This window comes from Oncorhynchus gorbuscha, linkage group LG17, assembly GCF_021184085.1.
Source record: "Oncorhynchus gorbuscha isolate QuinsamMale2020 ecotype Even-year linkage group LG17, OgorEven_v1.0, whole genome shotgun sequence".
NCBI lineage: Eukaryota > Metazoa > Chordata > Actinopteri > Salmoniformes > Salmonidae > Oncorhynchus > Oncorhynchus gorbuscha.
In genome coordinates this window covers 24,586,959-24,600,641 of record NC_060189.1, presented here as the reverse complement: position 1 = coordinate 24,600,641, position 13,683 = coordinate 24,586,959, and the positions used below count along the sequence as shown (strand labels likewise).

The window sequence follows — 13,683 nt, the reverse complement described above, 5'->3', positions numbered from 1 at the left end:
ATCCTATCTTTGGGCTATAGTTATTGGATTTCTCAGTCAGATGAGGTTTGCTGCTGAGTGGTTGATCCCATCTCAAACTGCTACTATATATCCCTTGTGAATCTGTATTAAACAATATATATATTCTGAGAATGAAACTGATACACACTGTCTGTAAGTCTTTAAACAAATAGGAACCTGTTTCTCAAAGGCCCTGAGATCAACCAATGTTTGATGTCAGTTATTATCAATTGTGCCTTTATAAAGGTGTGTTTAAACAAACAGGCAATGTAGGTTGCAAGTGTGCTGATGTGGTGCTGTACTGTATGTCACTCATCTGTGGTTATGACTGTGAGCTGAATGCTGTAAGATGTCTATTGAAGCTCTCTGTTAGCTTGGTGCTGTAAGATATCTGATGTCTATTGAAGCCCTCTGTTAGCTTGGTGCTGTAAGATACCTGATGTCTATTGAAGCTGTTATGCAGGTGAATGAGGACCCAAAAGCGACTTGGCGAAAACAGAGCTTTTAATCCAGTAAAGTAACTTTACAATCAAAAGGCATAATACTACTCGTAATGACGAGAACAGACTGGAGACTTGATCAAGAACTGCAGGTTGCCTCGGGAAGGCACTTGAACGTAGCAGACTCAGACACCTGCTCACCACGCAGCATCTGAGGGAAACACGACACGACAGGGCGATACATAGACACAGCACGGTGAACAATAGACAAGGATCCGACAGGGCAGGAACGGAAAACAAGGAGAGAAATAGGGACTCTAATCAGGGAAAAGGATCGGGAACAGGTGTGGGAAGACTAAATGATAGATTAGGGGAATAGGAACAGCTGGGAGCAGGAACGGAACGATAGAGAGAAGAGAGAGAGGAAGGGAGAGAGAAAAAGGGGAACGAACCTAAAAAGACCAGCAGGGGGAAAATGAACAGAGGGAAAAGCAAAATGACAAGACAATCTAAGACAAAACATGACAGTACCCCCCACTCACCGAGCGCCTCCTGGCGCACTCGAGGAGGAATCCTGGCGGCAACGGAGGAAATCATCAATAAGTGAACGGTCCAGCACGTCCCGAGACGGAACCCAACTCCTCTCCTCAGGACCGTAACCCTCCCAATCCACTAAGTATTGGTGACCCCGTCCCCGAGAACGCATGTCCATGATCCTACGTACCTTGTAAATAGGTGCGCTCTCGACAAGGACGGGAGGGGGAGGGAAGACGAACGGGGTGCGAAGAAAGGGCTTGACACAGGAGACATGGAAGACAGGATGGACGCGACGAAGATGTCGCGGAAGAAGCAGTCGCACAGCGACAGGATTGACGACCTGGGAGACACGGAACGGACCAATGAACCGCGGAGTCAACTTACGAGAAGCTGTCGTAAGAGGAAGGTTGCGAGTGGAAAGCCACACTCTCTGGCCGCAACAATACCTTGGACTCTTAATCCTGCGTTTATTGGCGGCTCTCACAGTCTGTGCCCTGTAACGGCAAAGTGCAGACCTCACCCTCCTCCAGGTGCGCTCACAACGTTGGACAAACGCTTGAGCGGAGGGAACGCTGGACTCGGCAAGCTGGGATGAGAACAGAGGAGGCTGGTAACCCAGACTACTCTGAAACGGAGATAACCCGGTAGCAGACGAAGGAAGCGAGTTGTGAGCGTATTCTGCCCAGGGGAGCTGTTCTGCCCAAGACGCAGGGTTTCTGAAAGAAAGGCTGCGTAGTATGCGACCAATCGTCTGATTGGCCCTCTCTGCTTGACCGTTAGACTGGGGATGAAACCCGGAAGAGAGACTGACGGACGCACCAATCAAACGACAGAACTCCCTCCAAAACTGTGACGTGAATTGCGGGCCTCTGTCTGAAACGGCGTCTAACGGGAGGCCATGAATTCTGAACACATTCTCGATGATGATTTGTGCCGTCTCCTTAGCGGAAGGAAGTTTAGCGAGGGGAATGAAATGTGCCGCCTTAGAGAACCTATCGACAACCGTAAGAATCACAGTCTTCCCCGCAGACAAAGGCAGACCGGTAATGAAGTCTAGGGCGATGTGAGACCATGGTCGAGAAGGAATGGGGAGCGGTCTGAGACGACCGGCAGGAGGAGAGTTACCCGACTTAGTCTGCGCGCAGTCCGAACAAGCAGCCACGAAACGGCGCGTGTCACGCTCCTGAGTCGGCCACCAAAAGCGCTGGCGAATAGACGCAAGAGTGCCTCGAACACCGGGATGACCAGCTAACTTGGCAGAGTGAGCCCACTGAAGAACAGCCAGACGAGTGGAAACAGGAACGAAAAGGAGGTTACTAGGACAAGCGCGCGGCGACGCAGTGTGCGTGAGTGCTTGCTTAACCTGTCTTTCAATTCCCCAGACTGTCAACCCGACAACACGCCCATAAGGAAGAATCCCCTCGGGATCAGTAGAAGCCACAGAAGAACTAAACAGACGGGATAAGGCATCAGGCTTGGTGTTTTTGCTACCCGGACGGTAAGAAATCACAAACTCGAAACGAGCGAAAAACAACGCCCAACGAGCTTGACGGGCATTAAGTCGTTTGGCAGAACGGATGTACTCAAGGTTCTTATGGTCTGTCCAAACGACAAAAGGAACGGTCGCCCCCTCCAACCACTGTCGCCATTCGCCTAGGGCTAAGCGGATGGCGAGCAGTTCGCGGTTACCCACATCATAGTTGCGCTCAGATGGCGACAGGCGATGAGAAAAATAAGCGCAAGGATGAACCTTATCGTCAGACTGGAAGCGCTGGGATAGAATGGCTCCCACGCCTACCTCTGAAGCGTCAACCTCGACAATGAATTGTCTAGTGACGTCAGGAGTAACGAGGATAGGAGCGGACGTAAAACGTTCTTTTAGAAGATCAAAAGCTCCCTGGGCGGAACCGGACCACTTAAAACACGTCTTGACAGAAGTAAGAGCTGTGAGAGGGGCAGCAACTTGACCGAAATTACGAATGAAACGCCGATAGAAATTAGCGAAACCTAAAAAGCGCTGCAACTCGACACGTGACCTTGGAACGGGCCAATCACTGACAGCTTGGACCTTAGCGGAATCCATCTGAATGCCTTCAGCGGAAATAACGGAACCGAGAAAAGTAACGGAGGAGACATGAAAAGAGCACTTCTCAGCCTTCACGTAGAGACAATTCTCTAAAAGGCGCTGTAGAACACGTCGAACGTGCTGAACATGAATCTCGAGTGACGGTGAAAAAATCAGGATATCGTCAAGATAGACAAAAACAAAGATGTTCAGCATGTCTCTCAGAACATCATTAACTAATGCCTGAAAAACAGCTGGCGCATTGGCGAGACCAAACGGCAGAACCCGGTACTCAAAATGCCCTAACGGAGTGTTAAACACCGTTTTCCACTCGTCCCCCTCTCTGATGCGCACGAGATGGTAAGCGTTACGAAGGTCCAAATTAGTAAAGCACCTGGCTCCCTGCAGAATCTCAAAGGCTGATGACATAAGGGGAAGCGGATAACGATTCTTAACCGTTATGTCATTCAGCCCTCGATAATCCACGCAGGGGCGCAGAGTACCGTCCTTCTTCTTAACAAAAAAGAACCCCGCCCCGGCCGGAGAGGAAGAAGGCACTATGGTACCGGCGTCAAGAGACACAGATAAATAATCCTCGAGAGCCTTACGTTCGGGAGCCGACAGAGAGTATAGTCTACCCCGAGGAGGAGTGGTCCCCGGAAGGAGATCAACACTACAATCATACGACCGGTGAGGAGGAAGGGAGTTGGCTCGGGACCGACTGAAGACCGTGCGCAGATCATGATATTCCTCCGGCACTCCTGTCAAATCGCCAGGTTCCTCCTGAGAAGTGGGGACAGAAGAAATGGGAGGGATGGCAGACATTAAACACTTCACATGACAAGAAACGTTCCAGGATAGGATAGAATTACTAGACCAATTAATAGAAGGATTATGACATACTAGCCAGGGATGACCCAAAACAACAGGTGTAAAAGGTGAACGAAAAATCAAAAAAGAAATAGTCTCACTGTGGTTACCAGATACTGTGAGAGTTAAAGGTAGGGTCTCAAATCTGATACTGGGAAGATGACTACCATCTAAGGCAAACATGGGCGTAGGCTTGTCTAACTGTCTGAAAGGAATGTCATGTTTCCGAGCCCATGCTTCGTCCATGAAACAACCCTCAGCCCCAGAGTCAATCAAGGCACTGCATGTAGCACCCGAACCGGTCCAGCGTAGATGGACCGACATAGTAGTACAGGATCTAGATGAAGAGACCTGAGTAGTAGCGCTCACCAGTAGCCCTCCGCTTACTGATGAGCTCTGGCCTTTTACTGGACATGAATTGACAAAATGTCCATCAAATCCGCAATAGAGGCACAGGCGGTTGGTGATCCTCCGTTCCCTCTCCTTGGTTGAGATGCGAATACCTCCCAGCTGCATGGGCTCAGTCTCTGAGCCAGAGGAGGGAGATGGTTGCGATGCGGAGCAGGGAAACACCGTTGACGCGAGCTCTCTTCCACGAGCTTGGTGACGAAGATCTACCCGTCGTTCTATGCGGATGGCGAGAGCAATCAAAGAGTCCACACTGGAAGGAACCTCCCGAGAGAGAATCTCATCTTTGACCACTGCGTGGAGTCCCTCCAGAAAACGAGCGAGCAGCGCCGGCTCGTTCCAGTCACTAGAGGCAGCAAGAGTGCGAAACTCTATAGAGTAATCCGTTATGGATCGATCACCTTGGCATAGGGAAGCCAGGGCCCTAGAAGCCTCCCTACCAAAAACTGAACGGTCAAAACCCGAATCATCTCCTCTTTAAAGTTCTGGTAATTGTTAGAACAATCAGCCCTTGCCTCCCAGATAGCTGTGCCCCACTCTCGAGCCCGGCCAATAAGGAGTGAAATGACGTAAGCAACCCGAGCTCTCTCGCTAGAGTATGTGTTGGGTTGGAGAGAGAACACAATATCACACTGGGTGAGAAAGGAGCGGCACTCCGTGGGCTGCCCGGAGTAGCAAGGTGGGTTATTAACCCTAGGTTCCGGAGGCTCGGCAGGCCAGGAAGTAACAGGTGGCACGAGACGAAGACTCTGGAACTGTCCAGAGAGGTCGGAAACCTGAGCGGCCAGGTTCTCCACGGCATGGCGAGCAGCAGACAATTCCTGCTCGTGTCTGCCGAGCATGGCTCCTTGGATCTCGACGGCAGTGTTACGAGCATCTGTAGTCGCTGGGTCCATTCCTTGGTCGGATCCTTCTGTTATGCAGGTGAATGAGGACCCAAAAGCGACTTGGCGAAAACAGAGCTTTTAATCCAGTAAAGTAACTTTACAATCAAAAGGCATAATACTACTCGTAATGACGAGAACAGACTGGAGACTTGATCAAGAACTGCAGGTTGCCTCGGGAAGGCACTTGAACGTAGCAGACTCAGACACCTGCTCACCACGCAGCATCTGAGGGAAACACGACACGACAGGGCGATACATAGACACAGCACGGTGAACAATAGACAAGGATCCGACAGGGCAGGAACGGAAAACAAGGAGAGAAATAGGGACTCTAATCAGGGAAAAGGATCGGGAACAGGTGTGGGAAGACTAAATGATAGATTAGGGGAATAGGAACAGCTGGGAGCAGGAACGGAACGATAGAGAGAAGAGAGAGAGGAAGGGAGAGAGAAAAAGGGGAACGAACCTAAAAAGACCAGCAGGGGGGAAATGAACAGAGGGAAAAGCAAAATGACAAGACAATCTAAGACAAAACATGACAGAAGCTCTCTGTTAGCTTGGTGCTGTAAGATACCTGATGTCTATTGAAGCCCTCTGTTAGCTTGGTGCTGTAAGATATCTGATGTCTTTTGAAGCCCTCTGTTAGCTTGGTGCTGTAAGATATGTGATGTCTTTTGAAGCCCTCTGTTAGCTTGGGTAAGATATCTGATGCCTATTGAAGCCTTCTGCTAGCTTGGTGCTTGTAAGATAGCTTACGCTTATTGAAGCCCTCTGTTAGCTTGGTGCTGTAAGATATCTGATGCCTGTTGAAGACCTCTGTTAGCTTGGTGCTGTAAGATATCCAGGATTTGGAATGTTACTTTCTAAATGTAATCAATTACAGTTACTTACAGAGAGAGAACAAGAGAATGCATGGCATGGCCATTGGCCAAGCTTCCACTATTTTGTTGCTATCACCTGTCCAAAATTGTAATCATTAAGGTAATTAGCCAAACTCAGTTATGTAATCGGATTACTTTCAATTATTTTGGATTTGTTACGGATAATTTCCTCCTCTTCGTCTGAAGAGGTGTAGCAGGGATCGGAACAAAATGCAGCGTGGTTATCTTCATACATCTTTAATAAAGATAATGGCGATACAATACAAAAACGTCAAAACCTAAACAGCCTTATCTGGTACAAACAAACACAGAGACAGGAACAATCACCCACAAAACACTCAAAGAATATGGCTGCCTAAATATGGTTCCCAATCAGAGACAACAATAAACACCTGCCTCTGATTGAGAACCACTCTAGGCAACCATAGTCTTACCTAGACAACTATACTACTCCACAATCCCATAACCTACAAAAACCCCAAGACAAAACACACCACATAAATAACCCACGTCACACCCTGGCCTGACCAAAATAATAAAGAAAACACAAAATACTAAGACCAGGGTGTGACAGGATTACTTTCCCCTTAAGAGGCATTAGAAGAAGACCAAAAGAATCAATCAAATGCATTTGGTGTGTCATCATAGTGGTCTCTGACTTGTGGTCAGACTCGCTCAGGTGGAACAAACTTAAACTTGTGTTATTTTTCCCCCCCAATGATACATTGAATGTCATTGAGAAAACATAAAGGTGTCATAGTGTATTTTTACATTTAAAAGTACTCTAAGAAGTAATCATCTAATTTTTCCAAAGTATGTGTAATCTGATTACAGTTACAGCTTTTTTTGTAATCAGTTACTCCCCAACCCTGAAGATATCTGACACCTTTATGAACTCCTGCCCCAGTGAGCTGAGCTCTCCTCCCCTCCCTCTCAGACTGAACGTTGGAGCTGGCCAGCGTGGCTATTGTTGACTGACTGACACATTCTGGAAAGCACCAGGGGCGTGGAGGAAGCAAACAGTTACGGGTGCATCTCATCTTTCCAACGCTTTGTGTCTCCTTATCTTATCTGTCCAGTCCTCAGGCAAAGTCCCAGACATGCATCATCTCTCCTTCGTTCTCTCTCTCTCTTCTTATTCTCTCTCTCTCTCTCTCTCTCTCTCTCTCTCTCTCTCTCTCTCTCTCTCTCTCTCTCTCTCTCTCTCTCTCTCTCTCTCTCTCTCTCTCTCTCTGTCTCTCTCTCTCTCTCTGTCTCTCTCTGGCTCTCAGAGATAGGCCTTGTTTGTTGCCATGTACCACCCTGGCTGTACCACCCTGGCTGTAACTTTGGACCTTCCTGTCCCACAGTCCCCCAGAGCTCTTTGACTGCCTGTGACTGTCTTAACTCCTACTGTGCTTATGTGTCTGTGTTGATTGACATGTGCACAGATGGTAGGATTTTAGCCACATGGGATGGCCATTGGCCAAGCGTGCACTATTCTGTTGCTATCACCAGCTTATTTGGGTGACTGCTGCTTGTTTTTCTTAGGGGAACAGACAAGGGGGAGGATTGGCTTGTGGTTGGATCCATTTCAAACATTCTCTTTTAAAGGGCTCTGACAGGCAGGAGCACAGCTGTGTAACTTAGATTCTACATCATACTCTTTTCCAATATATTTTGGGTGTTTCTAGATCATGTAGGAATTAAAAATATATATATATTTAAATTTTACCTTTATTTTACTAGGCAAGTCAGTTAAGAACAAATTATTATTTTCAATGACGGCCTAGGAACAGTGGGTTAACTGTCTGTTCAGGGGCAGAACGACAGATTTGTACCTTGACAGCTCAGGGGTTTGAACTTGCAACCTTCCAGTTACTAGTCCAACGCTCTAACCACTAGGCTACCCTGCCGAATGGTCCAGTGTCAGAGGAATTGCATACAAACCTTGACACTACAGTATATCAGCATATTTACATTATCCTTCTCTGTTCTCTATCTGTGTCCAACAGTGTTCCAAGAGAAGCCGGAAATCCCTCCCACCCTGGCTCAGGTCCAGGCCAGGAGCACCCCTCCAGAAGAGTACTCCTACTTGGCCTCTATCCTGAGACTGCTGCGTAACTTACCCTTCATGCTCCTTGTTATCAGCTATGGTGGGTCCTACTCACCCTCAATCACTCTCAAACCACACCCATGTCTACCATCATGTTTGGACTATTATTTGAGAAAACACAAGGAGCCAGGATACCTATGGCCGGTCAGATCAATAGAGGGTCGTTATGTGGGAACAGCATATGTGGGAACTCCTTCAAGACCGTTGGAAAAGCATTGCAGGGGAAGATGGTTGAGAGAATGCCAAGCGTGTGTAAAGCTGTCATCAAGTCAAAGGGTGGCTATTTGAAGAATCTCAAAAAATGAAATATATTTTGATTTGTTTAACACTTTTTTGGTTACTACATGATTCCATATGTGTTACTTCATAATTTTGATGTCTGCACTAATATTCTACAATGTAGAAAATAGTACAAATAAAGAAAATCCCTTGAATGGGTAGGTATTCTAAAACTTTTGACAGGTAGACTATTGTGTTTTTGTTGATTTTGACATTGTTTACCCTTTGATGTAGCAACTTAGGATGTTCAGAAATAAGAAAAAAGCCATAGGAGCAAAGCTAAAGCTAAAGCTGTTCAAACCAAATAAACATGGAGTGACACTCCACAATCTATTGCCAACGTCAAATAGATATATGCCAAAGTCAAATAGTCTCCTTGCACTAGTGTAGTAGTAGACTGGCTAAGGTCCAGGTATGGGTTCCATGTGTGTGTCAGCTAGGCTTCCTTTAGGACAGGGCCAGACCCAAACACAGTGTCCCATGTGGATCCCCTGCTCTCCCTGCAGGCCTCCTCGGTCAAACTAAATAAACACCTGCTCCTTTGCAGACTACAGATCCTGTAAAATACTCAGAGTGCAGAAACAAAACATAGACGTTTCTTTATGTTTTCTGCAGGGCTGAATGTCGGTTGTTTCTATGCTGTTTCCACACTGCTGAACCGGATGATTATTGAGCATTATCCAGTAAGTCTCACCCCAAATCTTAACACAACTGGCCATGTCCTGCAGTTATAGCCACACTTATTCAAAGGAAGATATTGAGTTGTTCCCTCCCAAAATAAGTAAAATATTTATTTCCCCGAAGGGTGAAGAGGTGAATGCTGGGAGAATTGGCCTCACCATTGTCATTGCCGGGATGGTGGGGTCCCTCATATGTGGGATCTGGTTGGACAAGACCAAAACCTACAAGTAAGACATTCTGATCCCTCCTAGGACTGAACATTTGAGAGTACCCAAGAAAGACTTCACTGAAATAAAACACACATTATTACATCAGAATTATGCTCCTAGATACAACTCTTTTTTGTGACTTTGATAACTCAGTGGCTCTTTCTTAGAACTAAGTAACTAAATAAAGTAACATACACAAGGTCCCCAGTCCCCACCTTAGATACATTTCATAAGATTATAATAGTGTGGCTGCTGACTCTAATCTTTAATCTGACACAAGAAGATTCCCAGGAAATGTCATGATCCTCTGAAGCTTTTTGGTCAAGCACCGTAATCAAGTCAGTCAATCGAACACTCTTAATTTAGATAACATTATCTTCGTTTTCTGCCACCATCAGACTCCATCTAATGGTTAGTATGTATTGAACATGAGGGAAACAAGGATGTGGTTAATCTTGTCAGGATGTGGATGTGGTAAGTCATGTCAGTCACCAAAATTCTATTTGTTTGTATTGTTGTAATTGGTCCATGTTAGAAAAGATTTAGCAACTGCTGATGAGTCATCTCTGATAACTTTTGCCCTGTTAATTACTGATTAAAAGGTGATTTGTGGAAACTATTGTGTATAGTCTAGTTAATTCTGCTCTCATGCTCAAGCAGTAGCCAGATTCACTGTATTCACTAAGAGTCTTATACATTGTATCCCAATAACTTATTCTTTGTCAAAAATACCATAGCTTGAAAAGGTAACAATCAGTAATGTTGCGATACTTTCTTGAGATCTGGGTTATAAAAACAGTAAACCCAATATGATATTGGATGGGCTGGGCTCTTGCACACAACAGCCTCTCTCATTAGCCACACTAAACGAAGCACTTTCTGCACGAGAGTCTTTTAAATCTCCTATTCAAAGGCAGGCTTCGAGGTGGATGAAGTATTTGTGTTGGAAGTGGGAACCGCTGAGGTTCTGGAGGATCTGAGTGTGGAATCTGATGCGTCTCCCTTCACCCAGCAGTCTAAAACAGAACAATTCTTCACATGCCATTTTAATATATTCCGCCAAAGTAGTCAACCCATATTTCTGTTGTTGACATACATCCATGTGAGATAGTCACAGGACTAAGTTGTATTAACAACAACAGCTGAGTGGAGCAATGTTTCACTTGTGGTTGTACAGGAAGATCTTCACCATAGTAAGCATGTTGATGTAGACCAGAACATGCCAGAGTTATGCTTAAGGGGGGTCTTAGGAATCGTGTTTTTTCTCTCATAAAGAATGGGATGGGAGGTGTTGACAGCCAACCTCATCCAACAGTTCTGCATGCCAATTGAGAACTTGAACTTGTTGCTGGTGCTATGTGTAGGTCTCACAGGCAGTGTTGCCTCTGGCCTGCCTGTGGGAAGTTTCAGGACAGGGACTTTTCTTAAGTGCTTTGTGGCCATGTTATGTAAAAGCAATATCCAGATGAGATAAAAAAAACATTGCAGATTCATTCAAATCCTATATGGGTTATACAATATTGAGCAAGGCACCAAATGAAGTTTGAACATTTTTGTTTATATAGACATACAGTAGATTTCATACAGGCAAAAGCAGGATAAAACAAACAAATAATGTTTACCTCTCTCCCCAGACAGACTACCCTGGCTGTGTATCTCATGTCCTTCGTGGGAATGGTGGTCTATGCCTTCACGCTGAACTTAGGCCACCTATGGGTGGTGTTTGTGACATCAGGGGCTCTAGGGTAAGAGTGAACAAACACTGTGACCAAACACAATGATGTTTGTGAATGATTTGCATTTCTCAGCTATTCCCACCTCTAACATGTCAGTCGTAAGAGAGGATAAGACTAGGCCTTCTTTTCTGGTCACACTCCAGGAACACTGTATGCTATTTTTCAAACTGCCTCCTTGTTCTTTAAACAGCCACTCTGTGAGAAGAGACAGACAACATCTTGAGACACTGATTAGTTGTGTTAAAATACAATTTAATGCAAAGTGTTGTGGCAGACAAGCTCATTTTAATGATTCTGTGCAACATTCATTATTTTACCTTGGAGTTGAATAAGTATTTTGTCATTTGTTAATTGATGAATAAAGGAGATGACCAAGAGCTGAAGGTTTAAAGGGTATGCTAGGTAATGACCACAGAGAGAATTTGATTGTGGAGTTGATTTTCTCTCAACAACACTGATAAACCTCCTATTTCTTTAGGTTCTTCATGACTGGGTACCTGCCACTTGGCTTTGAGTTTGCTGTGGAGCTGACCTTTCCAGAGGGTGAGGGCACCTCCTCAGGCCTGCTCAACTGTTCAGCTCAGGTAACAGGGACCATACTAATGACAGCATCGAAAGGTTTGTCATATGCATGAGGTCTACTGTATGCATGAATGTGTTTAGAGATGATCAACTCTCATGCTGACTCCCCTCATTTGCCCTCCATCTTCCAGATATTTGGGATCATATTCACCATCGGTCAAGGGAAGATCATAGACCACTTTGGCACATTCGCTGGGAACATCTTTTTATGTGTCTTCCTCCTCATAGGGACCATTATGACAGGTAGAGTTTGCCCCCCCCCCCCCAGAGTAGCTTTACAGTTGATTGAACATTGGACTCTTTTGCCTGCAGTTGTTATAGTTAAGCACAGTGACATGTTATGTAATCCACATTATATGGGGCTCTAGTAGTGCATGACTCCTTGGCTCATTGTGTCAGTCAAGCAGACATTGCATAACAGCTGTGTCTAACATTCATCATGGAGTAATAATGCCCTCTAGTGACTTATAATGATCATGATGAAAATTAACACATTTTCTATATACAGTAGGACATTTCCCATATTGTTTCAAAGTCTATACATGTCCTGTGTATTCCTAAATATGTATGCTATGTATGACCCATGTATTCCTGAATATATGTTTCTGAGAAGGGCTTTTCCTCTCCCTAAATCTTACAGCATTCATCAAGTCTGACCTCCGACGGCAAAAGGCCAACCATCTGGCTGAGAATCAGGTGGTGAGTGTAAGTGTGTCTGTTTCTGCTATTTGGTGTCCAGTTAAAGGGGATGTGTCGGATACTGCCCCTGGCTGATGCTCCATTCAATGGACTATTCTGGCTGGCTGCTTCTCTGGGGCTGGGTTCCTCTTGCTTGCTGTGGAGTGGACACAGGGGTCACAGGCAGGCGTTACACACCACCATGCTTTTCTTCTGCTTTCTGAAAACGACCCAGGTGTTTCTGAAAGCATAACTCTGCACCCGCTGTCAGTTCTCCAACTCGCTGTATTTGATTGTATGCCTTGCCGGTTTTTGATACAGAATTTGTGCTTGAGAAGTTTCTGTTTCGTTCGACACAAGCACCTGTTTCACAAAGATGACTTTTGTCACAGATTATTATGACTACAGTTTGCAGAACTATAGAAAGCTATCACACAATATCAGGGTGAATTGTCATTCTCGTTTATCTGTAGTATAAAACTACAATAATATGACACTGACTCATACTGTTTCGTCATACTGTAGTTTACAGTAGGCAATTGCACTCATTTGGCAGCAAAATACATTTGATAAAAATGACTTGCTCACTCAATATAAAATTGAATTTTCTCCAACAAAATGAGCTTTAATCATATAATAGATTCATAATAAACTTCAGGCTCAACTCACCAGTGGTCAGGGATGATGAGATGTTATTAACAATCCCTAACAAATCCATTCTGCTCAGTGCTTATATTCTTTCTATTATGAGGATACCGCTATCACTTCTTTTATCTCAATGCAGGTTGGGAGCTTTACTCACTTTATTTATGCAAAACTACAATAATCCCATTAATCCAGTTTTATGTCAAATCATTTCCAACCCCAGTCCTCATTAAGAGGAGGCTCTCTCTAGAGGCAGGTGGAGTGCTGGAATTAGAGGCCAGTGTTATGGGAGGGCCTGGTAAGGGCAGAGGGATTATGGTGATGGGAATGATGGCAGTGGTGGAGGAGCCCTTGGCCCCTCTTGTGCGTGATTTCCTAGCTGTTGTTCCAGGCTGCAGGCTCCCCATCTCGGGTACAGGACTACGGGGCCACAACACCCAGCAGCCCTCAGGAGCAGCAGTTCTGACACTAACCTCACTAAAACCCAAACACACACCAGCCAAGGTAGGGGCATCAAGTCTTTGAGGTTATATCACACAAGAAAAATGCTGCAGCTGTACAGTACTGTACAAAATGCAATCATAAAGAGCACTGGTATTGGTGATGTGTTGAGAATTCCCATTGGAAGATAAACACATCATACACTTAATTTACTCATAATCTTTTCAAAATACTGTAGTCTATAACCCA

The 13,683-nt window shown here is 45.3% G+C and overlaps 1 protein-coding gene across 4 annotated transcripts in view; it reads left to right on the top strand.

The window, feature by feature from the left end:
* The window catches only part of flvcr2a (FLVCR heme transporter 2a), a 31,168-nt gene that overhangs the window by 11,801 nt on the left and 5,684 nt on the right, over window positions 1-13,683 (top strand). The window contains exons 3-10 of one of the 4 annotated variants that reach the window (XM_046308242.1): window positions 8,083-8,223; window positions 9,078-9,145; window positions 9,267-9,370; window positions 10,987-11,097; window positions 11,567-11,672; window positions 11,802-11,913; window positions 12,311-12,369; window positions 13,385-13,497. In XM_046308242.1, coding sequence (XP_046164198.1) covers window positions 8,083-8,223; window positions 9,078-9,145; window positions 9,267-9,370; window positions 10,987-11,097; window positions 11,567-11,672; window positions 11,802-11,913; window positions 12,311-12,369; window positions 13,385-13,459 — 776 coding nt within the window. In that variant the 3' untranslated portion in view covers window positions 13,460-13,497. Of the gene's footprint in view, window positions 1-8,082; window positions 8,224-9,077; window positions 9,146-9,266; window positions 9,371-10,986; window positions 11,098-11,566; window positions 11,673-11,801; window positions 11,914-12,310; window positions 12,376-13,384; window positions 13,498-13,683 lie in introns of those variants that run through there. The other 3 variants (XM_046308241.1, XM_046308245.1, XM_046308243.1) reach the window with 3 other exon arrangements.